At 37.7% G+C, this 27,555-nt stretch overlaps 2 protein-coding genes and 1 long non-coding RNA gene across 7 annotated transcripts; 1 reads left to right on the plus strand and 2 right to left on the minus strand.

Moving 5' to 3' along the window:
* Window positions 1-129: 129 nt before the first annotated feature.
* Window positions 130-804, minus strand: LOC121267761. Its single transcript, XM_041171806.1, has one exon. It carries the CDS (start codon window positions 604-606, stop codon window positions 346-348), a length of 261 nt encoding a protein of 86 aa, XP_041027740.1. The 5' UTR covers window positions 607-804; the 3' UTR covers window positions 130-345.
* A 4,193-nt stretch (window positions 805-4,997) lies between these two features.
* LOC121267759 (protein NARROW LEAF 1) lies at window positions 4,998-23,389 on the plus strand. Of its 4 annotated transcripts, XM_041171799.1 has the most exons (7): window positions 4,998-5,356; window positions 5,497-5,745; window positions 6,616-7,122; window positions 8,213-8,356; window positions 9,840-10,080; window positions 21,566-22,066; window positions 22,422-23,389. In XM_041171799.1, the coding sequence occupies exons 3-7, from the start codon at window positions 6,628-6,630 to the stop codon at window positions 22,850-22,852; spliced, it is 1,812 nt and encodes a 603-aa protein (XP_041027733.1). In that variant the 5' UTR covers window positions 4,998-5,356; window positions 5,497-5,745; window positions 6,616-6,627; the 3' UTR covers window positions 22,853-23,389. The 4 variants fall into 4 exon arrangements, with proteins under 4 accessions (XP_041027733.1, XP_041027735.1, XP_041027734.1 ...); XM_041171800.1 differs by having other exon boundaries at window positions 5,007-5,745; window positions 21,608-22,066; XM_041171798.1 differs by having other exon boundaries at window positions 5,009-5,745.
* An 803-nt stretch (window positions 23,390-24,192) lies between these two features.
* LOC121267762 lies at window positions 24,193-27,126 on the minus strand. Of its 2 annotated transcripts, XR_005941075.1 has the most exons (3): window positions 26,657-26,878; window positions 25,928-26,501; window positions 24,193-24,887 (listed from the first exon to the last, which is right to left on the minus strand). It is a non-coding gene; the product is annotated as an uncharacterized LOC121267762 (long non-coding RNA). The 2 variants fall into 2 exon arrangements; XR_005941074.1 differs by lacking the exon at window positions 24,193-24,887 and having other exon boundaries at window positions 25,227-26,501; window positions 26,657-27,126.
* Window positions 27,127-27,555: the final 429 nt, after the last annotated feature.

Genomic DNA, 27,555 nt, shown 5'->3' on the forward strand with positions numbered 1-27,555 from the left:
TACAACCACTGCTTAATCTTGTCGTGAGGATTCTTCTGATTCTTTTCCTTCTTTTTTTGGGTCTAAACCCAAGTAATTGAAATTGCGGCCACAGATGAGCACAGGGGGAAAAAAGAAAAGAAAAGTTGATATCATGGGGATCCGAACATTTTCAGTCACTCTAGCAAGCATCGTTTGAACATCATTGAAAATTTGCAAAGACTCAGGAACATGATATTTTCAATATCAGAAAAAAAGTTTCCTTCCTGATTTTGCAGTTCTGTTATTCGTTGTACGAATTCATCTCCATATACAGCACAAACACAAAATCTAATGGTAATCTACGACTGAAGGGCTGCGTTTGCGTCATGGTTGTTGAAGGGAGCTGAGACACACAGAGAGGGACAGCTGTGCCTGTTGGCACTGGGCCCGCTTTGTCGCGGTCCCACCGCTCGAGCAGAAACTCCGGACGGCCTCCATCTCGTCCGGACAGGCCAGCGAGACCAGGCACTGCGCCAGCGCCCGGTTAAGGTGCTTACACGCCGCATCCCGAGCCGGACCGAGAGGCACCTTCCTGTGGCACTCCTCCAGCGCCCGCTGGAGCCGCTCGCACCCGTCCGACACCATCTTCTTCTACTTCTCCTCTTGTTGGTCCTCCGGATTTAGGTTTTTTTTTTTTTTTTTTTTTTTTTTTTTTTTTTTTTTTTTTTTTTTCAGATTCCAGCATATCGTACTTCCTCACCGACACAGACTCCTTCACCTCCTCAATCCTCATCGACCTCCATGCTTTTTGCTTATTTTGGACCTTTTTTTAGTATGTTTTGATTATTAATTCAGTAATCCAAAAGATATTATTAATTTTTTTTTAGAAAGATATTATTTTTGGTTAAAGAAAAATACTAAAAATCCAAAAGATGTTTGATTAAAGAAAAATTATAAAAATTATTTTATGAATTCACATGACTTAATAGATACACGATGAATACTTTTTTACACTTAGAGCACTAGTAGCAAACTCAACAAAGTTATATTTTGGTTGAAATTTAACTATATTGCATAAAAATTCACTGTAATAGACTCAACAAAGCTACAGAACTTTTAATTTTGGTCATTTTTACTGGTCAAATTTGTTGAGTTCAAGATACTGTCCAAATATTATTTTAGTATAAAAAATTTCATCTCTCGCGTGCTATTCGTTTCGTGCGAGCTCACAACTCTAAAAAATTCCTGTGTCTCAAAAGCACGAAGCGCCCACATCCCAACTTAACCACAAAAGGAAGTTAGTCTCTATCAGTCATTATTTCAATGACGTTACATCATCTTGTTAGAGTGTTTCAAGTTCTAATTCTATATTATTATGATAGTTGATACCAATTTTTTCTTTTAAAATCTAATATTAACATTAGAAAATTAATACGTACTTTTTAAATAACAAATAAATCTTCAAATTATAATTAGAATTAAAATAAATGAAAATGTCAAAATCAATATTTTAATAAAATAATGATAGATTTGGAGAGTTTGTTATTTTGTGTTGTTGAAAAGTGACTAGTTAAATTTATAAAAGTGAATTCTTTAATCAAATTTTAGCTAAACTTTATTGAGTCCACTATTAATGTTCTAATATAACCCAATACAAAAATAGAAAACGATAGACTTACAATTCTTTTTATAATATTTTATATAATTATATTTTAAATGAGGGATATTTTTGTAAGACAACTCATAAAAGTAACATCATTTTATATTAATATCCTCATTTTAAAATATAATTATATAAATAATTAAAAAAAGAGTTGTGCATATATCATTTCTCCTTTTATATCTTTAGTTTCTTGACACGTTGGTTTAAGAGAATACAATGTGAGGTTGCAAATGTGTTTTCCTCTTAAATTTGATTTGGACATCTGTGTCAAAATTATGTTGTCTAATCCCGTTTCAAATATTACAATCTCTTAAGGTAGTTTATTGAAAGCTTACGTGTATCTTATGAAAGAAAAATATTAAATCTTATTCGTATATTTCTTTTTTAAAAAGAGTTAGGTCTACACATAAATCTTGCATAATGAAATTTAAATAGATACACGTCCATTTAGATTTAGAGATGAGTTAAAATAATTTGTGAATAATAGTAAAATTTATGAGTTAAAATTTGTGAATAGTAGTGATATGAGTTGAGATGAAAATTATAAATTGAATAAAATATTGTTAGAATATTATTTTTTAATATTATTATTATTATTTTAGGATTTAGAATAATTGAATTTTTTATTATATTTTATGTATAAATTTATAAAAATTATAATGATGAGATGAGATGGGTTGTGAGTGTTTCTCAATCCAAACCTAACCAATTGTAATACATTTGTTTTTATTTATAATAGAAAATAATTATATAATCTGATGGATCATATTAAACTACGTCAGTGCTTAAAGTTACTTATATAAAATTTTTATTTCTATGTAGACGAAACATTTTTTCAGTTGCGGAATTTTGATTGTGCTTATTGTGAGGGCTCGTGCAAAATCACCGTTGTTTTTAAAGGTCCATACTGTATAGTTTGCAAATGACATCTCTCCAATAATTGCTTTGTTGAGTTTGTGCCATGGGATGACTTTTTGGCTCGAAGCCTTTTGAATCTTTGATCTCTTTCACCCAAAGTAGAATAGAAATTCAACAGATATCGTTCATGAGAGCGAGAATAAATATCATCAAATTGAAAGATCCTTGAAACGTATAAACATTCCATGAATCCAATCTCACGATATATGATATATTATGCTTCTAAATGCACCATTTTTTTTAAGTGTTACATGTGATAAATTTAGTCATTTTAAAATTATAAATAAAATTTTATAATTTTAGTCGCATGGGCCGCAGGGTGGGGTTTTCACTCCCGCCCTGCATGTCGGGGCCAAGGTGGACCCTCAATCCTCCCCGCTCTCCGCCCACTTTAATAACTTTAATAATGGACTACATTTTATTATACCAAAAAATTATTCATAGGTCTAAAAGTGATCAAAAACACATTTAAAAATTTAAATTGTAAATTCAAATTTGTAAATATGACTGTAATTTAAAAATTATGTAATTTTTAAATTTATTAATACATATATTGTGTAAGTTGTAGTATAATACAAAAGTTTCATATTGCTTAAGTGTGATACTTGTATTATCAAGGTAATCTATAAAAGGGTCACTCTAGTACATTACAACTTATATAAAGTATTAAGTAAAAATTCTACTTAATGCATATTATTATATTTATATATGGTAAAAATAATAAACATTTATATATTTATATTACAAAAAAGAGGTGCGGGGCAGGGTTGGGCCTTACCAGCCCTTGCCCTCGCTAGGGGGCCAGATGCGAGGCGGAGCAGCGGGGTGTGGGCTCCGCTACCCATCTCTATGTAAAAGGCATACAATAAAATAAGGTCATCACTATTTAAAGATCATTAGAAGATAAAACTGATGATAAAAGTTTAAGATGATAATAACTCTTCTCATCAGTTACTATTTACTACTCCACAGCCTACACCCTACACTCTATATAAAAGAACTATTAAGTGTGAAATGTGAAGATAAATAATAACTAATATATAGCAAAACCTTTGAGAGAATGTTTGGGATAGCATTTAGAGAGAAATTCTGTGTGAGAGAGAGAGTTTATTGTGACAAGGTTTATACGTTTGATCTATTTTGTCAAAAAAATATATAGGGTCAACATTTAAAGTCGTGGAGTCCACGTAATGACGTATTTATTTAAAATTAGATCATTAACCTCAATCAAACAATCATATAAACAAAAGTTACATTCTCAAGTTACTGTGTAGATAGTAAAATGCATTATAATAATAAAATTTAAAAAAATTTTATTTATCATTCTCTACACCACACATCAATATGTTATTTATCATTTTATTTAAGAAAATTTTATTTATCATTTCTACACCACACACAATATATTATTTTTTCCCTTTTCAAATATATAGTGTATGAATGATGAGTAAAAGAACTCAAGTAGTTTAGGAGGAATAAAAAAATAAAAAAAGTGTGGTGTGTGGGATGAGGAGTAGCAAAACTATTTATTTAAATACTACTTATCATCCTTACACCACACATCAACATGTGATTTATCTTTTTTATTTTTTTGTTTAAGCACGTATATTTATATATCAATATATGCGTGTTTAGAATAGAAGAATAAAAATGACAAATTACATGTTGGTGTATAGAGTAGAAGATGATAAGTAGAATTTTTCTTTATATAAATTTATGTGTTTAAATAAAATGATAAAAATAACCAATCACATATGTGATTTGAGATGTCTTATAAATTAAATATTATCATTTAAATAATATGAATATATACTCCACTTAGAAATGGAATAAGCCTTACATAAAACGCCTATTCAACTTTATAAACGAAAACAAAACATTAGCACACCGAGAGAGGAGGGCCTCTCTTAACTTCACTATTGAGATAAAACCCATTGGAGTAGACAAGTAAATAATATTTTATGAAAAATTTTATACATTATATTATCATTTTACTTTCATCATATTAAATAAGATGTGACTTATTTATCACCATTAAATGATCATTTAATGCATGTTTCTTTATCATTTAATAGTGATAAATGTGCCACATACTACTTAATATGATCAAAATAGAATGAGAGTGTGATATATAATATTACTCTTATTTTATGAGATTTTATGAGATATGGAGGCATTTGTCGAGCTCTTGTCTTTGTGTCCCACTTCTAAATTCATCCTACCATTGTTTCCGAGCCTCTCTTTCATAACCTCAAAGAGTTGTGATACACAGAAGCTTTACACTCTGTACACCACTTAAAAAATATATGATTTTACTTTTTTATCTTCGTGTTTCATATTTCATAAAACATGAAAGAAAAAAAATAAATTTACATATTTTTAAACAGTGTGTAGAAGTATGAGACCATATATAAAATTTTTCAACCTCAAAACATCCAATGGAAATTGGAAAAGAGCATACAGCAAGCATGGGATCCCATATCTATTATCTTTGAAATAATTGGGTGTGAATTGAAATGCTCAAGAGCATAAGGGTACAACCCTCTCTTTTCCCATATCCCACCCCCAATCGGGAGAGTTGAGTTATTCGAGGTGAATGGTATGGTACTTTTGGGGAGCAAACGTGAAGGGGCCTTATATCCCCACCAAACAAAATATCAATGGGATTCAAGAAATTCTCTTTTATATATTCCATGGCTCCAGGCCCATTTCTCCTCCGTTAAAATCCTCCACCCAGAATTGTTTTGATGCATATGAACGGCCGAAAAGGCAAAAAGAAAAGGAAAAGATTAAAGGCAACAGCAAAGGAAGAAAGTAAAGAAAGCGTGAATTTATATACATATACTAGAGCGGTTGATGTTTTTTGGTTCTCCGACAATTTGTTTTTTTCTATGATTCGAAAGTAACAGATACTTTGGATTTACTTATTTTTGTTTGTTTCTCTCTCTAAATAGAGCAGCGCTCTCTCACTAGAATTTGTGGCTCTCTCCTTCATGGCTCTGCCTCTCACTCTATCACTCCCAAGGCATACCATACTAATCCCTATGCGGTGGGTAAATTACTTCCGTTGATGAAGGGTTTCTGTGCTGCCATCTTGATCTGGTAGATGATGTGTGCGGTGCTAAATCTTTACTAGGGCATGAAAGTCGTCAAGAGCCTTAGCTCCGATTCCTCCTCCATCATAGCCCCACCATTGTTGACCGGTGAGTTCTGTCCGGATCAGTCTTCAAGTTCATATTTTTTTAAATATTTTATCTGGGTTTTTCTCTGTTTACTCTCTCTCTCTCTCTCCATCTTTGTGGTTACCTCACTTGTCCCCTTTTCTTCATTTTATATTTTCGAATGAAAAGGCGATGATTTTCGTATCTTGGTCAGCATTAAATCTCCATTCTTCTTATGAGTTCTCTTCTCACGTTCCTTTCGACAAATTTTCTTTACTCTCTGAGCTTTGAAGATGGTGGAGGTGGTAATTATTATATATATTTATATATGTATATATATTTGGTTTTTTTGGACTTGTGATCAAATATTGTTGGCCTCCTACTTCCATTAAATGCGTGGAAGATTCGTATTTTTATTGAGTTTCACAGCTTGTTTTAGTACTCAAAGAAGACCATAAAGCTTCTTTGTGCCGGAAGAGCCTGTAGGTTCTCTCACGTGCTCTTGATTTGGGCTTCATTAACTTATTATATTCTAAATTGGGATTTTGTTTTAATGTCTCTATCTGCTTTGCGGAAAAAAAAAGGGTTTATAGATTAAATGGATTTTTTAATTTTATGTTGTAGTCTTCCATTTGTTTTATGGTTGGTAATTTAGTGTATGGTAATCTTGCTTCTTGCTGTCTATATCATCTATTTGCTGTCTTTATCATCTGTTAAATGGTTCTTGCTCAAAAGTATTGTTTGACGGACTTGATGCCTAGATTTTTTGATAAGTAAATTGTAATGTTGATGGACAATATTGATTAATGAATGATCTAAACTTGCTGCCTAGATTTGAAATTGAACCTTGTTATTTCATGGAGTTCCATGACTATAAATTTGGATTTCTTAGAGGCTTTGAATATTATGTAGGAGAGCTGAAAGATGGACAGGAACCGACTACATTTAAGATTTCATCACTCGGGGTCAACACAATCAGATGAATCAGCTCTAGACTTGGAAAGGAGCTGCTGCTATTATTCTAATCTGCCTTCGTCATGTCCATCACCCCAGCAGCCTTTTGCATCAGGTGCTCAGCACTCTGAAAGCAATGCTGCCTACTTCTCATGGCCCACTTCAAGTCGATTAAATGACGCGGCAGAAGATAGGGCAAATTACTTTGGAAACCTTCAAAAGGGGGTGCTGCCTGAAACCCTGGGGCAGTTGCCAACAGGGCTGCAAGCTACCTCATTGCTTGAGCTGATGACCATTAGGGCATTTCATAGCAAGATCTTGCGCCTGGTTAGTCTTGGCACGGCAATTGGTTTTCGAATTCGCAAGGGTGTGCTGACAGATATTCCTGCAATTCTTGTATTTGTTGCACGCAAGGTTCATAGGCAATGCCTCAACCATGTCCAGTGTTTACCTGCTGCCCTTGAGGTGGGGGAATTTGATACTTCTGGCTTTGCTTTGGGTGTTCAAATGATTTCTTTATATGTCTGTTGCCTTCTCATGAAGAAAGGAAAAAAAAAAAAAAAAAATCTCTTTATCAATAAAAGGAGAATGTTCAAGTACACCAGAAGTATATGATAACATCTCATAAGATTTCAATGGAATTTCAAGGATTTATAAAATCTAAATATAAAAGTAAATGAACACTGTCTAAAGCAGTCATCCGGTTATACAAAGATCTGAAGAATAAAGATTTAACTGAAACTAGATTATGCCCAACCCTTCGAAAGTCCAATTGTCCCTTTGTCTTTGATTGTCCACATAAGACACGCTTCAATTTCATTTCAAACTGTTATCCGATCTTGATGTTTTGAAATCTAAATCTTAAATTAAAAATTAATGCTTCCTTGTATATTGCTTTTATAAATTAATGTAAATCCCTTCTCCTGAGGTGATGTAGGATATACATTTCTACTCTGATTTGATAGAAAACAAAGAAAATGCTTCCTCTTCCAAACCCTTTCACAATTATACCCCAACTCGTTAACCACTGAATTTAAGAAAGTTCATATGGTAACTAACCACTAGAAACTTATACAATACAAATCCATTATGGTTATTCCTCTCCTACAAATTTTGTTCACTTTCAACATTCGAGCCCTCCAACATACACCCACGTATACTCTTCCAAGAAGATCCAGCAGTGCCGAGTCCTTCCAAATATATGCTCATAATCTTTGTTCATATGTTTGTTGATAATGTTTATAATCTTTTCAACCATAGGTTAATTTGATTGGTTGTCACATCAATTGTATTCTTGTCCAAATAACCTACAACAAAGAAGTCTATTCTGCTCCAAATAACAAGATTTTGGAAACTAAAGGCTTGGTTGGAAGCCAGAAAATAGCTAGAGGGTTGGGAAAAGAAATATTATCTGTTACAAATTTCTAGCTTTCTACGGATGAAACTGGATTTTTAAGTACCTAAATTTTGCTGAGATTTCAAGCTCTTGATGGCATGGACTGAGCTCTTATTTTTTGCTTTGGAAGTTGAAGGGCCTTTTCAATATTTGTGGCAGGGGCCAGGAGGTGTGTGGTGTGACGTGGATGTTGTGGAATTCTCTTATTTTGGCGCACCTGCTCCAACTCCTAAAGAACAGTTATATACAGAACTTGTAGATGGTTTGAGAGGAAGCGATCCATGTATTGGTTCTGGCTCCCAGGTAGTTAGCTTCTCTTCAAGAGAACTCCTGTTTTATTTGCTTGTTAAATTATGTGGAAAACAATGCTAATTAGTGGCCAGTAGAGTACTGCTCAGGTTGGTTAATCCAAACTAATCACAATGCTGGATTGGAGTTTTTAGACAGTTCTTCAGTGATTTTTTTTTATAAGTAAGAAACTTTATTGGTCCACATAATTAGGCATAGCTCAAGTATACAGGAAGTATACAAGAGAAAACACCTAATTAAAAACTTAGAGCTGGAAAAAGCATTAAAACTAATACAATAGCCGATGCCCAAAGTAACAACATATGGAAGAAAAAATCTCTAATCCCTCCCAACGAACGTTCTCTATTCTCGAAACAGCATCCATTCCTCTCATTCCATATACACCACATAAGACATAATGGTACCATCTTCCAAACAGCCGCAATTCCTGTCCAACAAGCCAATAGATCCACTGCCCTCCTAGCCCAGGTAATACCATAAAACCTTTACCACATCACAACAACGAGGTGGTCCACCGAGTCACCATTCCTTTTGCACATAAAGCACCAGTCCATAATTAATATATCATGCTTTCTCAGTTTATCAATAGTCAAAATCTTCCCATGAGAGGCCAACCAACCAAAAAAAGCAACCTTGAGAGGCACTTTACTTCTTCAAATGCACTGAAAATCATTAGATGATTGGGTCGACATAACCTTGTACAATGATTTGACCGAGAAGTTTTTATTCCCAGGATGAATCCAAAGCAACCTATCCTCCCCACCACACTCCATATTCAGTGATCTCTCAGTCCGTGTTAAAGCAAGAATTAAGATTGAACTTTTTCTTTTTTTCTTTTTGCTAGGAAGAATCAAGATCAACTAAATGGAGAGCTACAATATTTTGGGACATGAGTATGTGTCGAACAAAAACCAATAATGAGAGCGTCTCTCTCTCTCATTCTCTGGTGAAATCTTGATGGAGTGGAAGCAATAAAATCCATATATATAATGTTATTGAATCCAGTTATTAATAATAGTATACATATTTACAATCAGTATATGTCGGAAAAATTGTAACTATATAGCTGCTTGAAAGTTCTTTTCTGAACTTAATATTACTATCTGGGATTGGGTTGTTAAATCCAGTTTTCAAGAAAAAAAAATGAACTACTGGAATTTGGTGTGCAATATTCTGGTATGCATGCAGCCCCCCCACCCCCCCCCCCCCCCAAAAAAAAAAAAGTACAAAAATAAATTTTTTGTCCCTCAATTAAATTTTTTGAATTCAATGTTAATTTTACTACAATGTTTGATCAAATTTAGCTCTTCTTTTAATGAAACCAGTTACACTCCTTTTGCCAGATTCCTATTATCTCTTATGCATGAATCACAATTTTGCTTAAGAGACAATTTTGTTTAAGAGACCTGTAACGCCCTGCTGATTTGCATCTTCCCCTTCTCCCTTGAACTTACCTATGTGCTTTTTGCTTGTGCAGGTTGCTAGCCAAGAGACATATGGAACCTTGGGTGCTATTGTTAAAAGCCGAACCGGAAATAGACAGGTTGGTTTCCTCACAAATCGACATGTGGCAGTTGATTTGGACTACCCAAACCAAAAAATGTTTCATCCATTGCCACCCAGCCTTGGACCTGGGGTGTATCTTGGTGCTGTAGAAAGGGCAACATCATTTATCACAGATGATCTTTGGTATGGCATCTTTGCTGGAACAAACCCAGGTAATGCAGTTCCAAGTTGCAGTTGTTAGTTATTATGAATGATATTGTAGACCGGTTTCACAATATCCAGAAAGGTGTGCTATCTTGCTGCTTAAAAAGACTGGTTGACATCATTTATTGGAAAATGCTTCTTGAAGAAGATAGTGGAAAACTAAACAAAGAAAAAAGTTAGGGGTAAATTTATTTTGCATCCCCAAACTACCATTTCTTTAAAAAATGCACCCCAAACTACAAAAACCTACAATTTGGCACTCTTAACTACCAATTTTTTTTCAGTTTGCACCTTCAGTCCAACTAAATCGTTAGATATAACAAAACCCTAGGTCGAATAAATTATCAAAAGTACCCTTGCTGCAAAGTTAAAATCACACATTTATCCTTAATTTAAAATAGGAAAGTAGAACAAAATAATTATCAAAGAAGGGGATGACCCCCCACTTTGGGTGGCCAAAACCAGGCCACCACAGGGGCTGCAACCATTGGCCACTCCAATTTTTAATCATTACTTTATTATTATTATTATTATTATTAGTACGAAAGACTTTTATTAATACGAAGGAAATAGGCGATGCCCTTGTACACAGAGAGTATACAAAAGAAACACCTAAATACATTCTAAGAAGTAGAAAACGACAACAGAAAATAATGAGCAGAAGGTCTGTTAATCACTAAAGCAGAAAACCAGAGCAGTAATGTGTGCTCAAAAAAGTTCCAAAGTTCGTCCAAAGTGCACTCTTTATCATTGAAACACCGATTATTCCTTTTCATCCAGATACACCACTTAAGACACAAATGAACCATCTTCCAAATTGCATCGACTTGAGAGCAACCATGAAGTCCATTCCAACACGCAAGAAGATCTACCACTCTCAAAGGCATCACCCAGGCCAAACCGGTTCTACAAAAAATTCCATCCCTCAATGCCCTTGCCACCTCACAATGCAAAAGTAAATGATCCACTGATTCCCCATACTCCTTACATGTGAAACACCAGTCCATAACAATAAGGCCAAACTTCCTCAAATTGTCCGTCGTCAAAATTTTCCCAAGAGAAGCAACCCATATGAAAAAGGCTACTTTGGAAGGCACATGAGACCTCCAAATACACTTCCAAGGAAAATGACTATTCTGAAATGTCAACAGCTTATAATACGATTGAACTTAGAACTTTATTGAGTTTTATAAACTCAAGAGACTAAGTTGAGTTTTATTGATAGAAATATTATTCGTAGTTTGTAGGGTTATTCTTTTGTGGGGTGGTGTTATCTAGCTTCGTTGGGCGCTTCAGGAGGTGTGTTGTTGATGTGGGACAAGAGAGTGGTGGAGTTGGTAGAGGATTGCATTGGGTATTACTCAGTGGCTGTTTCTTTCAAGAATATTGAGGATTGGTGGAGGTGGGCTTTTGCGGGCATGTATGGGCCTAATGTGGATGGTGATAGAAGTTTTTTGTGGAAGGAATTGGTGGGTTTGTATTTCTTATGGGATTTACCATGGTGTTTGTGTGGAGATTTTAATATTGTTCGGTTCCCTAGTGAGAGGGCGGGGGCATCTACGTTGACAGGGGCTATGAAAGACTTCTTGGAGTTGATTTTTGATCTCAATCTCGTGGATCTCCCTTTGGTAGGGGGGCTTATACTTGGTCTAACAGTAGAGGGTGGTCAAGGTTGGATAGGTTTCTTGTCTCTTCTCCTTGGGAGACGCATTATCTGGATTTATGTCAGAAGAGGTAGCCACGCGTCTGTTTTGATCATTTTTCAATTTGTTTGATTGTGGTGGCATTCATAAGGGTAGGCGTTATTTCAAATTTGAGAATATGTGGCTTGAACTTGATGGATTTGTGGAGAAGGTAAGGAATTGGTGGGCTTCTTATCCCTTTAATGGTACCCTTAGTTTTATTGTGGCAGGTAAACTTAAAGCCCTTAAGACTGATTTAAAGAAGTGGAATGATGAAGTCTTTAGACATATGGAAGTGCAGAAAAATCTTCTTTGGGATGAGTTGCATGCATTGGAGGATGGAGAAGATAACGAGGAGTCCTTGTTAAGAAAGAATGAGGTTGTGGCCAAAATTGAGAAGGTTTTGTTGATGGAAGAAATATCTTGGGGGCAAAATCAAGGGTGCTTTGGTTGAAGAAGGGGGACAAATGCACTAAGTTTTTTCACAAGATGACTAATTCTCATAGGCGCAATAATGCTATTGAGGTTCTTCATTCCGGCTCTAATGTGTTTCAATCTCCCGATGAGATCCAAGATCATTTTTTTGATAAGTAAGAGTATATATATTAATACGAATGAAATAGACATAGCCTGAGTATACAGGAAATATACAAAAGAACACCTAAATACATTCTAAGATCAAGAGAATAAAGAGAGGAAGTCATGCATATTGTTTCCATTTAGCACAATGACTGAAAACCATAGCATTAAAGTGTGAAAGAAAAAATTCTGTAGTTCCGCCATTGTGCGCTCCCTATCTTTAAAACACCGCTCATTTCTTTCTGACCAAATACACCACATGATACATAATGGAATCATTCTCCACGCTGCTGCCACTTGAGGATGGCCCTGAATCTTCCTCCAACAAGCCAATAAATCCACCACCCTCGAAGGCATCACTCAAGCAACGTCGACTCTTTGAAAGATCTCATCCCATAACACCTTTGTCACCTCACAATGTAAAAGTAAGTGATCTACTGATTCTCCATCCTTTTTGCATAATAACACCAATTCATCACAACGCAGCCCCTCTTTCTCAGGTTATCCGTGGCCAATATCTTCCCAAGAGCAGTTGTCTATACAAAGAATGCTACTTTAGAGGGCACACGAGACCTCCAGATAGCCTTCCAAGGGAAATGTGCATCAGCTTGTGATAATAATATTTTGTAGTACGCCCTGACTGTACATTTCTTGTTGCCATTAATCCTCCACTGCATCTTATCCCCCTGTGCCGTAGTGTTTCTCGTGGCATATATCAAGCTTAAGAAATCCGAAACAGTGGGCAATTTCCAATCATGAAGATCCCGGTTGAAACGGACATTCCATTGAAGAGGGCCGTGAGGGGATCCCCGCACATCTGCCACAGAAGCTTCCTTCTTCGTTGCAATACTATATAGGGCTGGAAACATCGTGTTAAGAGCCCGATCACTACACCAAATGTCTTGCTAGAATCTAATTCTTGTACCCTCTCCAACCACAAACCTGATATGGCTTACAACACTCGACCACCCCTTCCTAATGAATTTCCATAAGCCCACACCATACCCTACCCGCACTTCCTTTGAGCACCAACCCCCCCACTCACTTCCGTGTCTACAAATAATAATTTCTCTCCACAACGACTCCCCCTCCGAGGGATACCTCCACAACCATTTTCCTAGTAAAGCTTTATTAAAGGTCCTCAGGTTGCATACTCCCAATCCCCCATTCGAAATTGGAGAACAAACTTGGGACCAATTAACGAGATGAGTTTTCTTTTCCTCCCCACTCCCCCCCATAAGAAGGCCCGAAATAGTTTTTCAATCCTGTTCGTCACTCCTGCAGGCAAAGGGAAAAGATAAAAAGTAGGTGGGAAGGTTAGTTAGAGTACTCTCAAGTAATGTGAGCCGACCCCCTTTCGATAAATACATCCGTTTCCAACCAGCCAGCCTTTTCTCTATCTTCTCCACGACCCCATCCCAAATGGCTCTAGCCTTAAAAGTCGCCCCCAGCGGGAGGCCCAAATATTTCATTGGCAACGAGGATACTTTACAATCCAGGAGACTAGCCAAATTGTTGATATTGGGCACTTCACCCACTGTAGCCATCTCAGATTTACTCAGGTTCACCTTAAGCCCCGATATAGCTTCAAAACATAATAAAAGAGCTCGTATAGTTTGAATATGGCCATGATCCACTTCACAAAAAAGAAGAGTATCATCTGCAAACAAGAGATGGGAAATTATGATTGAGCCATTATTGCCATTACCCACCGAGAAACCTGATAGAAAACCGCCTTCCACCGCTGCCTTAACCATCCGGCCAAGTGCCTCCATGACTATAACAAAGAGAAGAGGGGATAGTGGATCCCTTTGCCTCAACACACGAGAACTGTTAAAGAAGCCAACCGGGGTGCCATTCACTAGCACTGAGAAACGGGCGGTGGAGACACTATTGAATCCAAGAAATCCATTTATTACCAAAGCCACATCTCCCAAGTAGGTATATGAGAAAATCCCAGTTCACATGATCATATGCCTTTTCTATGTCAACCTTACATAAAATACCGGGGACTCCCTCCCGCAACCTATGATCCAGGCATTCATTGACTATTAGAACCGAGTCTAGGATTTGTCTCCCACGAACAAATGCATTTTGAGGCTTAGAAATAATTTGTTCCAACACCTGACTTAGGCGATTGGCCAAGACCTTCGCAATGATCTTATAAAGTCCACTTACTAGGCTTATGGGACGAAACTCCTCAATTGTCGTGGCCCCATGTTTCTTTGGAATAAGAGCAATGAAAGTCGCATTGAGGCATTTTTCAAACTTTCTAAAAGAGTGAAATTCCCCAAAAACCTTCATAACGTCACATTTGATAATATCCCAACATGTTTGAAAAAATCCCATCGAGAAGCCATCCGGGCCCGGTGCTTTATCCTTGGCCATGCTAATAATAACCTTATGAGCTTCATCTTCTTCAAAAATTCTTTCCAGCCAACTCGCACACTGTGAGTCAATGGACTCAAACAACAAGTTATCAAGCTTCGACCTCCAACATGCCGGTTCTGTGAGGAGGTCCTCATAGTATGTACAATATGATTTTCTAATTCAGAGGGGGAAGTGATCATTTGAGTACCTGAATAAAGAGTCAATGGCATTGTTACACCTATGAGAATTTGGTCGCCCTTTTTTTTTTAATACGAGTGTTATACAAAAAATTTTTCTCTCCGTACACCCAGGAAAAAAAATGTGTGCTTTCATTTTGATGCTGAAATTTTACTGTTTCGACAGAAAATTCCTGGGCTGATCAACTTTCTTAGTTGTTCTTTTTTTGTTTTTTATGAGTTTTGGTTACTGCGATGGGACCAAGCAGGATGAACCTTCCGAAGGGCATTGCAATAGAACAGAAAATGTTTGTGGTTGCAAGAAATGGACGTCAGGTCACTCTGTTTGAGAAGGGTTGGAAAGTTGCAATAGAGATGAGTTTGGGTCTAGTGACAGCTCGTTGGTTCTCTAAAGTATTAGACGATAGCCTGGAGGTTGGGAAGGAGTTCTACTCTGCATATTGAGATGGAGATAGAGGGTATATAGCCCAGTGGTGTTCGAACGCCAGAGGTTTCTTCATGGCGTTAGTGGAGTATGGAGGGGGAGGTCGCCGGAGTTGCATCTTTATTCCTGAAGATAGGAATGGAGCGGGATGGAGGAAACTTGCAAAGGAGCTGTTGGAAGCTGGAGGTGGCTGTCTGCGTCTGCCTCCATCAACAACGATGGGACACATGTCAACTTCTCGGTCGTACATGGAGGTGCTTCAAACACAGAAGAGGTCGCCTCGAGACGTGCAGTGTAGTGCTAGGGATAGCAGGTCAGGTTTAGGGGGGCACCACTCTTTCGGCAGGGGCTCAGAATCGACAGGGGGAAGGCAGAGAATTGGTTGGTCTGAAAGAAGAAAGTTTATTGATGGCTTTGAACGAGTTGGAGAAGCGTCTGAGTGATATAGTTGAGGAAGTGAAGGGACTAAAACGGTGCATAAAGGGTAAGGGACTTATGCAGGATGGCCTGGGCCAGGCTTGTGGCATTTTGGGCTCCTACTCGGGCCGAGATAAAGGGCCCATGGGTTGCAAGGTCTCTGGCCAGCCGAAGGAAGTTGACAGGGCCATTGGCTCTGATGCTGGGCCTAAGCCCATGGGGAGGCCTCCATCGTGTAAGCAGCAAGGCTGGGTATGGAGGAAGAAGTTGCAGCGGGGCATGGGCTCGGTGACTGTAGCTGAGCCACCGTCGCAGGCGGAGGGTCAAGCGACCTCGCCGAAGTCGGCTGACGTTCCGTTCGAGTCCCTGCCGGCGTCGAGTGCCGTTATGGAGAACGGAAACGCGAACCTCAGTTGTCGCGTCTCTCTAAACAACTCTGTTGCGGGCGTCGACGATCCTTCAATGTCGGAATCTGCACAGAACCTCTCGCCGGTGACTTCTGGTGATCCCACGCTTTTAACCCAGGTGATTAGCACGTCGGAAATTGAAGAGGTGAATTTAATCCCCTCGGGATCCCCTATGTCTTTGGCTGGGCAGAGTATTTGTAACTCTCTCATTGGAGTTCGTGAGCTGGAATACTTATCGAACATTGGAGGGGATCACTGTGAAGTGCTCCTTGGGGGGGGGGTCTGACGGGGGAAACTTACAGTTGGCCATCTGTGAAGGCACTGAAGGGGACTGTCTTGAAGGGGGGGGGTTGCTGATCCCATATGTATGGTTCATCCTAGCCATTTCGGAATGGGTCTTTAAGAAAGTTGAAGATATTCAAGATATTATTGGGGTGTCCCATGTAGGTTATGAAGAACAGTTTAGAGCTCTTCTAGTGGCCATTGAAGACAATAGTTTGAAATCAGCTATTAAGAGAGATCGGGAACTCAAAAGGCTTGAATGTACTATCAAATATGCGGCAAAGGAAGAGAGTGGTGGAAGGGATAGACTTAAGGGGAGGGGGGAAGGGAGTGGTGGAAGGGGTAGACTCAAGGGGAGGGAGGCCACTCTTGCTTATGAAGCCTAAGATCCTCTCTTGGAACGTGCGAGGGCTTAATGATCGCAATAAGCGCCTTCGCATTAACTCTTTATTGCGAGCTTCGAATGTTGATGTGGTGTGTTTACAAGAAACAAAGTTACGGGTCATTGATAGAAGAATTATTCGTACTTTGTGGGGGTGTTCATATATGGGTTGGTCATACTTGGCTTCGTCTGAAGCGTCAGGTGGTATTCTACTTATGTGGGATAAAAGGGTGGTGGAGGCGGTAGAGGAGGGTGTTGGCTCCTTTTTGGTTGCGAGCTGCTTTAAAAATGTGGTAGATGGGTGGGAGTAGGCTTTCGCGGGTATATAAGGGCCTAACTCGAGTAGAGATAGGAGAAGACTTTGGGAGGATTTGGTGGGCTTATACTTTTCTTGGGAGGTGCCATGGTGTATGGGTGGGGATTTTAACATCGTTTGTTTTCCTAGCGAGAGATCGGGGGATTGTAGACTCTCTCTCACTATGGAAGAGTTCTCGGAATTCATTTTTGATCTAGATCTCATGGATTTTCCTATGGTCGGTAGTGAATTCACATGGTCTAATAGTCGGGGATGGCCGAGATTGGATAGATTTCTAGCCTTTTCGTCATGGGAGGCTCATTATCCGGATTTGTGCCAAAAGGGGCTAACCCATGTTTGCTCGGATCATTTTTCTATCCTATTAGATTGTGGAGGTATTCATGGGGGACGACGGTACTTCAAGTTTGAAAATATGTGGTTAGCAGATGATGGTTTTGTGGAGAAGGTGCGACTTTGGTGGGCCTCTTATCATTTTGAAGGTCCCCCCAGTTTCATTTTAGCAGGTAAGCTTAAGGCATTGAAACAAGATATAAAAAAGTGGAACTCGGAAGTTTTTGGTAATGTTGTCAACCAAAAAGAGTCCCTTATGGAGGAACTATAGGATTTGGAGGGAAGGGAGTTGATGGGAGATACATCGGAGGAGACGAAATTGAGGAAGAATTCAGTAGTGACGGATTTGGAGAGGGTTCTGTTGATGGAGGAGATTTCAAGATCATATAGTGAAGTATTATGAAGATCTCCTTTCTGAGACAACAAAATGGCTTCCTAAACTTGATGGTTTGAAATTTTGACCAGCTGGTTGGAGAGGCCGTTTGAAGGAGCAGAGGTGCATCAGGTGCTGAGAGGTATGTGCAAAGATAAAGCCCCGGGTCTGGATGGCTTTTCTATGGCTTTTTTTCAGAAGTGTTGTGATATAGTGAAGGAAGAAGTGATGCAGGTTTTCCATGATTTTCATTCTTGTCATAGGTTTGAGAAGTCCCTAAATGTTACTTTTATTGCCCTCATTCCGAAGATAGCTGGTGCCTATGAGTTGAAAGATTTCCATCCTGTTAGTTTGGTGGGCGGGATTTATAAAATTGTTTCGAAGGTGTTAGCTAACCGTATGAGTATGGTGATGGATAAAATCATTTCTAAACCTTAAAATGCTTTCATTCGGGGTCGGCAAATACTGGATTCAGTTCTGATTGTGAACGAGTGTTTGGACAGCCGGATGAGAGAAGGCATTCCGAGGGTTCTTTGCAAGCTGGATATGGAAAAGCCATACGACCACGTGTGTTGGGATTTTCTTTTTTATATGCTTAGAAGATGTGGCTTTGGGGATAGGCGGTGTGGATGGGTTAAACATTGTGTTTCGACCGCTCGGTTTTTTGTTTTAGTTAATGGTAACTCACGTGGGTTTTTTCAGACCTTGAGGATTTTGAGACAAGGGGATCCGTTATCCCCTTTTCTTTTTGTTATTGTTATGGAGGCATTGAGTCGCATGGTGGAGGCTGCAGTAGGAGAGTTCTTGCTGGTTTTTTGGTGGGAAACAATAGTAATCGTGTTATTTCAATTTCTCACTTATTATTTGCGGATGATACAATTATTTTTTGTAATGCTGAAAGTGGTCAGATTCAAGCTTTAAGGGCTGTTTTATTGTGTTTTGAAGCTGTTTTAGGCCTCGAGGTGAACTTGGAAAAGTCGAAATTGGTACTGGTGAGGGGACGTGAGGAATATTAACTTCTTTGCCGATTTGTTGGGCTACAAAGTTGCTTCTCTTCCTATGAAATATCTTGGGCTTCTCTTGGGGGTGTCCTTCAAAGGAAAAAATATTTGGGACAGTGTTTTAGAGAAGGTTGAAAAAAGATTGTCGGGTTGAAAGCGGCTATATCTATCAAAAGGGGGGAGATTAACCTTTATCAAAAGTACCATTTCTAATCTTCCTACATATTATCTTTCTTTGTTTCCTTTACTGGTGGGTGTGGTAAATTGGATGAAAAATTGTTTTGAGCATTTTTGTATGGTGGTATGGGGGAGGTGAATAAATTTCATCATGTGAGTTGGCAAATGGTGAGCTGGCCGATTGTGAATGATGGTTTGGGGGTGCGAAATTTGAGTATTTTTAATAAGTCATTATTAGGAAAGTAGTTGTGGAGGTATCAAATGGAAAGGGATTCATTGTGGAGAGAGGTTATTGTTCGGAAGTTTAGAAGTGAGTGGGGGGGAATGGTGTTCTAAGGAAGGTAGGGGGTGTTATGGTGTATGCCTATGGAAATTTATTAGAAAGGAGTGAACATCTTAAGTTTGTGGTTGGAGATGGTTTGGAGATGGTGCAAGAATCCGTTTTTGATTTGATGAATGGTGTGGTGAGAGACCTCTTAATACTGTTTTTCCGGTTGTCTTCAGCTTGGTTGGAAACCAGCAGGCTGCTGTTTCAGAGGTGTTGTGTCGTGCTAATGGGACTGTGCTTTGAAATGTTATTTTCACTAGAAATGCTCAGGATTGGGAACTTGATGAGATTGCAGGTTTTTTTCATCTTTTTGTATTCAGTGAAGATGGGAGGAAATAGGAGAGATTGTATGCTGTGGAAACATATGGGGAGTAATAAGTTTTCAGTTAAATCTTTTTACAAGGTTTTGACAGTCCAACAACATATCTCTTTTCCGTGGAAGAGCATCTGGAAGGTTTTTGTGCCGTCTAAAGTTGCCTTTTTTACATGGACAGCTGCATTTGGGAAGATTTTGACAGTTGATAATCTAAAGAAACGTGGTATGGTTGTTATGGAGTGGTGCTTCATGTGTAAGAAGAATGAGAAATCGATTGATCATTTACTTTTACATTGTGAAGTGGCTAGGGAGTTATGGGTTGGCATTCTTAGTAGAGCCGGGCTGAGTTGGGTTATGCCTAAGAGTGTGGTGGATCCACTAGCATGCTAGAATAGGCATCACAATAGCTCTCAACTGGTAGCGGCGTGGAGGATGATACCTTGTGCTTAATGTGGTGTTTATGGATGGAAAGGAATGATAGGTGCTTTAACAACAAGGAGAGAGCAGTGGGAGAAATCTGGAATTTCTTTGTGTCTTCTTTTTCAGTGGTTTTCTGCTATTGTACTAAAGGGAGGGAATGCTCATGAGTTTTTGTTTTCTTTTCAGCTTTCTAGAATGTAATTAGGTGTCTCATTTTGTATACTTCCTGTGTATATGGGTTTCACCTAGTTTCATTCGATTCAATAAAGGTTCTTACTTATCATTTTTTTTTTAAAAAAAAAAAACTTTAGAACTTTTTGCTCCCCTTGGACCTCCACAACATCCTATCCCCATCATTACCACCAAGCCTCAAAGAGTATAAAAAACTGAAAAAAGCTGAAACTTCATCAATTTCCTAGTCCTATACAGCTCTAGTAAAACAAACATTTCTTATTTTATCATTTCTTTATTTATTTTTATTCCAATATTATATTTGTTTTTTTTATATTAAATTACAGGGAGGGCATTTTAGACAATCATTCAGAATCTTAGGGTTCCGTAATATCGGATTTATGGGATAGAGAATGCAAATTGAAAGAAAGTGGTAGTTTTCTTTTGTTTTTTTTTTTTTTTTGGGGGGGGGGGGGGGGGGGGGTACCAAAATGTTGGTTTCTATAGTTTGGGTGCAATTGAAAAACTTCATGTTAGTTTGGGGGTGCAAAAGGAAATTTCCCCAAAAAATATTATAATCAGATCAAGAAACTGTGATTATCAATTGGTTTAAACCGACATTTTTTGACTTCCAGCACGCATCCTGTCTTTCAATATTTATAATATAATCCTAGGCTCACTATAATATCAGTTAATTAGTATATCATGGGGCCATTCTTTGGATCAGAACAGAGTCAACAGTCATCACAAATTTCTGTCCCAACCTTAAATTTCTGTTACACAAATCTCTCTCTCTCTCTCTCTCTCTCTCTCCCTTTACTGAAACAACAATTAAAGTTCTATTATTTTTCAACCCAGAAGCATTCACATGCTCTCTACATCAGCCCCAAACAAACTTGGTTTTGTGCCTGTTTACATTTGTAACCAATGTGCAGCCTTGTAACCTTAATAAGTTGAATATTGCTGATTTCTCGGATAATGGTAGATGTTTAATGATAATACTTTCAAAGTCTTGCAAGTGTGTAGAGTCGTTGATGCAGGAAATATTTTTGAGTTGAATTTAATGAAGAAGAATAGGTTAAATTTATCAAATAATACTCTTTCTCGTGTATCTTTTTGCTTTGTGCTGATTTAACCTATCAAGCTTAGTTAAAATTTTAGAAGTATCCTTGATTAGTGGTAGTCTTCCCTAGATTTCTGCCCCTTTTGTATTTGAATATCTTACCAAAGCAAGATTATTTGTAATTTCATGCATGTGATAATGATTTTCTCACTGCGTTCTAACCCCCACACATGCCCATTATAATTGATAATCATGCAGAAACATTCGTACGAGCTGATGGGGCCTTCATACCTTTTGCAGAAGATTTTAATATGAACAATGTGACTACATCTGTAAAAGGTGTGGGTGAGATAGGTGACATCAACATCATAGATTTGCAGTCTCCTATTAACAGTCTCATTGGACGGCAAGTAGTCAAAGTTGGAAGAAGTTCTGGGTTGACTACTGGGACCATAATGGCTTATGCCCTGGAATACAATGACGAAAAAGGGATATGTTTCTTTACTGATTTTCTTGTTGTTGGAGAGAACCAGCAGACATTTGACCTTGAAGGTGATAGTGGAAGCCTTATTCTCTTAACAGGCCAGAATGGGGAGAAGCCGCGAGCTGTTGGGATCATTTGGGGTGGGACGGCTAATCGGGGTCGGTTGAAACTAAAAGTTGGACAATCCCCAGAAAATTGGACTAGTGGAGTTGATCTTGGGCGCCTTCTTGACCTCCTTGAACTTGATCTCATCATAACCAGTGAAGGGCTTCAAGGTTTGTGCTTCTGGACCATTCTACATATTTATTTTCCTTAGTCACCTGGCTTCCTTCTGCACAGAATTTTTGAAGAGCATGTCTCTTTCCTTATCTAGGACTAGACATCAAGGTCCCAAAAAAAGGGCCAAGCAATTGGTTTAATATTTCTTTTATTAGTAGAAACACTCATTCATAGGAAAATACAAGCATGGATGACATGTTCTCAGATACTGCTAAGTAGGCTCATTTTAGGTTTAATGACGATGATTGTGAGATAAGAAAGTGTAGCATGATTGGTTAGTTTTTATAAGCTGAGAGAGATATGTTGATCCCTGACGCGTGATTCTTTCTTTGTTGTTTTATGGGAATATAGCTGCGTTGCAAGAGCAGAGGAATGCTTCAGCAGCAGGTATTGGTTCTACAGTTGCTGAGTCATCTCCTGCTTCCCGCATGCCATCAAAAGATAAACATGAAGAGAACTTTGAGCCACTTGGTTTCCATCACATTCCAGTTCAAGGCGAGTCCTATCCAGAAAGGAATGCACCATCCATACACATACACACCGAGTTTCACATAGAAAACGAAATTGAAACAGTTCCAAATGTAGAACACCAGTTCATTCCAAGTTTTGCTGCAAGATCTCCAGTTCAAATCAACCAAAACAATCATCTAGAATGTAAAAATCTCTCAGCATTAAGGAATGGCAGTGATGAAGAGATTTGTGTTTCATTGCAGTTAGGTGATCAGCCCGAATCAAAGAGAAGGAAGCATTCCAATTGTTCCTTCAACATCGAAGAACCATAATGAAGTGGGGACAAGAAAATTGGCTCATTTCTCTTAAGGGAACTGCATGTCTTATGAGGAATGAATGAGTTCTCTCACACAATTGTTCCTCCATTCTGGTATTTGAATCGTGGGGCTTCGAAATATTCCAAATTGCAATCATCTCCAGTGTCAAAACCTAAACGAAAATATGAGGGTTCATCAACTTTGGGGTCAATTGCCGTTCATCTGAGCTTGTTTTGGTCAAGGGTTACACTATAGGTTACATATGTGAGTCATGCAATATTTCAAAGATAAACGTGTAGATGGTACTTTTGTTAGTTGGTCTTTGATCTGTGTATCATTTGACGTCATTGTACCATGAGCACTCCTTGAGGTGGGAGTATGAACAGCTATTGATAGTCAAGCATCGAAAATGTTATTTTTGGCTAGCCGCCTGGTTTATTGAGTACCACATAGATCATGTGTACCCCAACATTTTTTTTTATTCCACGTTTGTTGTAAAACAGCATGTATATGTCTTTACTGTCAATAAAGCAGCAGACTTGCATTTCCTCGCCGAAGGTTGTCAGTTAATGTTTCCAAAAAGTTTTTAATTGTTTTATTTTTTTATTTTATAACAAATCTGTTGTGTATTCTTTGTTATTGTGGAGTGCTCAAAGAGTACAAAAGTGATTGTATATAGCAGTTCTCGTATTGTAAAGGTGATTGTATATAGCAGTTCTCGTATTGTAAAGGGGGCTAACTTATTTACATCATGGGTGAAGTGTCTCATTGGCTTATAAATAAAATAAAAATACCTAAAATCAAGTCTCCCCATCATTAGTAGTGCTGTAGGTTGGGTACTATTAATGGCCCGGGTGGTTCTAACATTAGTTTGTAATCAGTGATGTATATATATAATTTGTCACGGCGATATTTTTACAAAATATCTAGTTAACAAAAATAACTAGATATATATAATTCCATTTTTTTTTTCCCCATTAACTTTGTGCTATCAGTCCTCTCTGACTTATTATGACAAAGACGATATCAGTGATCATAACGGATGACACTGTTTTGATCCTCTGGTTGGTTGGTGATATGATTAATAATTAGGACATCGTAACTTTATAATTTATTTTATTTTAATTCAACCACTTTTATTTACCTGCTTGGGGCCTAGAGCTAGATCATGACAACATACAATATGGCCGATTGCATGATCGATGAGATGTTGTACTCTTCTATATATATATACACATACACACACATGACTCTTCCTAATATATATATTAATTCTAGTTCGGCTATGATTACAATTTATATTACAGCTGCAAGTTCCACGCACCTTCCAATTTCATATGAATGGTCCATGTATGTATGTATGCATATTATATAATATATGTATTTATTTATTTGTATATACATAATACACATGAAATATAGCCACAATTCGGTCTATATATATCATTTGGAAGGAAAGGAACAACAGACTCTATGGAATCAAAATTATTTAGCAACTAATTGGAGAATTATGTGCTGCATGAGAGATGATCAAGTACTTCTGTATTAAAACCAAGTTGATCTCTTTATCAAGGTTTCGACCATCTCCGCATAATATTAGTCTTGCAAGGAAGTGGGGGGATTAAGATCTACTGGTCTAGCTAGCTAGCTGTCTCTTGCTTGGTTGTCTACATGCTCGATCTTTTCAGGTGAAGTGGCTTTATTGGTGCTGATGCTTTCCATGCTATCCCTGCTTGCCGTTGAAGTACTGCTGTTTGAGTACTAGTACTGTTTTTACTAAGGTAACTGCTGCATGCATGCTTGCTCGTGTTGGAACTCCTCCTGTCATATTATTGTACGTGTTGCTTTGGCCGGATTGCTGGAAAGTCTGTAGTGCCAGTGTTAATTGTAATTCGCACACGATATATATTCACCATCTGACTATCATCTGCTGCCACTGCTACTACTTGCTGGAACCTGCTGCTAATAGCTAGGTGCTGGTGCATGCTGATCTCTTTGGGTTGTTTTTGGGTTTTGTATCGTCTGAGGTGTTGATTGTTATTATGTATTCCTTTGTCACAAGTGAAGTGAGAGTTTATCAATAAAATTTTGGGCTTTGTCGGACGTATCCGAAGATGTCATCAATTAAATACATGCATGCGACCACTATATGATCTTAAATTTACGTATTCATACTTCGGGTTTCGAAAATGAGTATTTAAACATAAAGTACGTACTGATGATCAGCGATTGAACAGTACCAAAATAGATCAATTGCAATTAACAAATATATTGATTGGGTGTCTGACTTTAATTAGATATATTATACGTCCTTGATCCGTTGCATGTATACCATGTTCATGTCTTGTTAGACTATATATATATATATATATATATATATATATATATTATATAAACTGCTAGATCAATATGAACATCAAAACGTACTGGACACGTAATAGCAGTAGATCATGTGACAAAGGTAAAACAATAGTAGTCGTACCTTTTCAGTCCCTTTTTCTGAAAGATGAATGAAAGCATGAGATGGTAAATGAGATGAATATATAGATATTGAGATTTGAGAGACCACACACACATATATATGATCAGAGAGCAACAGCTATCTATCTGTGCATGATATACATGTAAAGTACCAGCGGCCAAAAGTGCAACTACGCTTTGATAACTGCCTCGTTGGCTTGTCTTGAGAATTTGTTTTACATTATGGTTCTAGTCTTCCAGATACTACCACAAAAATCAAGACAAAAATGCACATGCCTAGCGAGAGACAGAGATCAGAGATTTTCGTTTTCGTTTTCAAAATATTATTACGAGGCATGGCTGGTTCTGGGTGAGTTGAAAACTCAAGAAGCCATGACAGCTAGCATGGACAAGCAGGTGCGTGGCATCTTTCATGTCATGTATGTATGTATTCATAAGTACTACTATATGTCTGTGGAAAGCCAAATAATTATAGCTAGCTTCTGAATGCAAAATCACTACAGAAAAATGAATTGGTCTAGTTCTTGATCAAAATCAACAACAAAACTTCTCCATGAGATCAGAAGATACAAGAAATAAAACAAATATAGAATATTGGATGATCAATACCTGCTGGAATGCATTTGTAGAGTATGAACCAGTACTAGTATACATCCTTAAAAAGATGCGAAGGTTTCTTCCTTTGTCGGAAGTGAGTGATTGAAGCTGCAGGATGACCTGATGGAACCATATTATCTACGAAGTTGAAGTGGAACGAGATTTAATTTCTCGTTGATTCTAGTTAATAATCCTTGGCTTCCTCGAAAACCCCTTTAAAAACTTATCTGTTTAGCTATAGAATCAATATTAATATTACTCACATATTCATCGAATAAAATCAAGCAAAATTGATCTAGATGAAGCAGGCCAGGTGATATATATATATATATATATATATATATATATATATAGTTCATATATTTTTTTCGAGGACATATAAACCATATGGGTTCCGCCAAATATATTCTCCGCACCTAAGTGGCTACATATCTGAATTTGTTGGTGCAAGATTCACGCTATTGTCTAGACTGATTGGTTCTTACCAGATCATGCTGGCAGCTTCAACCTCTCAAACCAACAAACCGGACAAGTGAGATCCAAGAACCAGAACGATGAATAGCATCTGGACTTTGTTGGAAACCACCTGTAAGGAACACTGGAAGAACTAAGAAGCTTGACTCTCCCATAAATATTGTCGAAAGGAGGCACGAGATATGCATGCTTTAGGGGCGCTTCTCGTGACTCAAACCTAGATCTCCATCTATATATAAATAAATAAATGCTTTTGTTATGCAGTACGTCTCGGGCTAGATCTCTCTTCCTCTTCTTGTACCGTGCTATAGATGAAGTATTCAATGGTGGGTTTGGTCTTTACAGCTATTGACACTGACCTCTCTCTCTATCTCTCTCTCTCCCTCTCTGGTTTGTAGTTTGCAATTATAAATGAAATGAACGGAGACCAGTGTGTGCTGTCAGCAGCTTGGTCCGAAACTAAAAGGCAAATACTTGAATAAATGGGTTAGTACTGCTTTACATATCAAAAACCAACAACATTACTGTTGGGTTTAATGTTACCATAAAGATGGAGTCCTTAGTTGTAATCAAGTTTTTAAGTACTGAGGGTTCTTTAATAAATTACGGGGTGTCGTTTTCTTTAAAAAACAAAAAAATTTAATAGTACTGATCAAAGTATTTGCATCCTGCGCAAGGTGGCATGTGTATAAATATATATATACATGGGGTTTATAATAAAAAGTTGTTTTTATTCTTTTTTTTTTTTTTTTTAGTGGACGTTATTATATATAAGCAATAAATATATGCTACTAGGTATACCTAAAACTTACCAATAAGTTATCCACCATTTGATATATATAACTTGGATCACTTTAATCTTGAGCATCACTAACTATATATCAAACTGATTCGCTTGATATCTTGGCCAACTTCTAGTTTTGTTTGCTGAAAATGATTTATATCTTGGTACACGTACGGCTTCCCAGCTTTGTATTTATGTCCTCCACCCAAACTAGTAACCCCAACCAATTGCAAATAGTAACCTTTTGGTGATTGCTTTAAATTCGTGTACTGCACTTTATGATCCAAAGCTTAGAAAGGTTTTAGCCCAGAATAAGAGTACTTGGTGATGAAGTAGTAGGGTGGGTTTCTCGCGCGGGTCATTAATTACATTTGCAAAATGC

Source organism: Juglans microcarpa x Juglans regia, chromosome 5S (genome assembly GCF_004785595.1).
Source record: "Juglans microcarpa x Juglans regia isolate MS1-56 chromosome 5S, Jm3101_v1.0, whole genome shotgun sequence".
Classification (NCBI taxonomy): domain Eukaryota; kingdom Viridiplantae; phylum Streptophyta; class Magnoliopsida; order Fagales; family Juglandaceae; genus Juglans; species Juglans microcarpa x Juglans regia.

What these genes read in the sequence shown, in the direction of transcription:
- LOC121267759 (XM_041171799.1), top strand. Translation starts at nt 6,628, where the DNA reads ATGGACAGGAACCGACTACATTTAAGATTTCATCACTCGGGGTCAACA. An exon ending in CTTTGCTGGAACAAACCCAG is followed by an intron (nt 10,081 to 21,565) that starts GTAATGCAGTTC and finishes ATAATCATGCAG; the next exon opens with AAACATTCGTACGAGCTGAT. An exon ending in AACCAGTGAAGGGCTTCAAG is followed by an intron (nt 22,067 to 22,421) that starts GTTTGTGCTTCT and finishes ATGGGAATATAG; the next exon opens with CTGCGTTGCAAGAGCAGAGG.
- LOC121267761 (XM_041171806.1), bottom strand. Translation starts at nt 606, where the DNA reads ATGGTGTCGGACGGGTGCGAGCGGCTCCAGCGGGCGCTGGAGGAGTGC.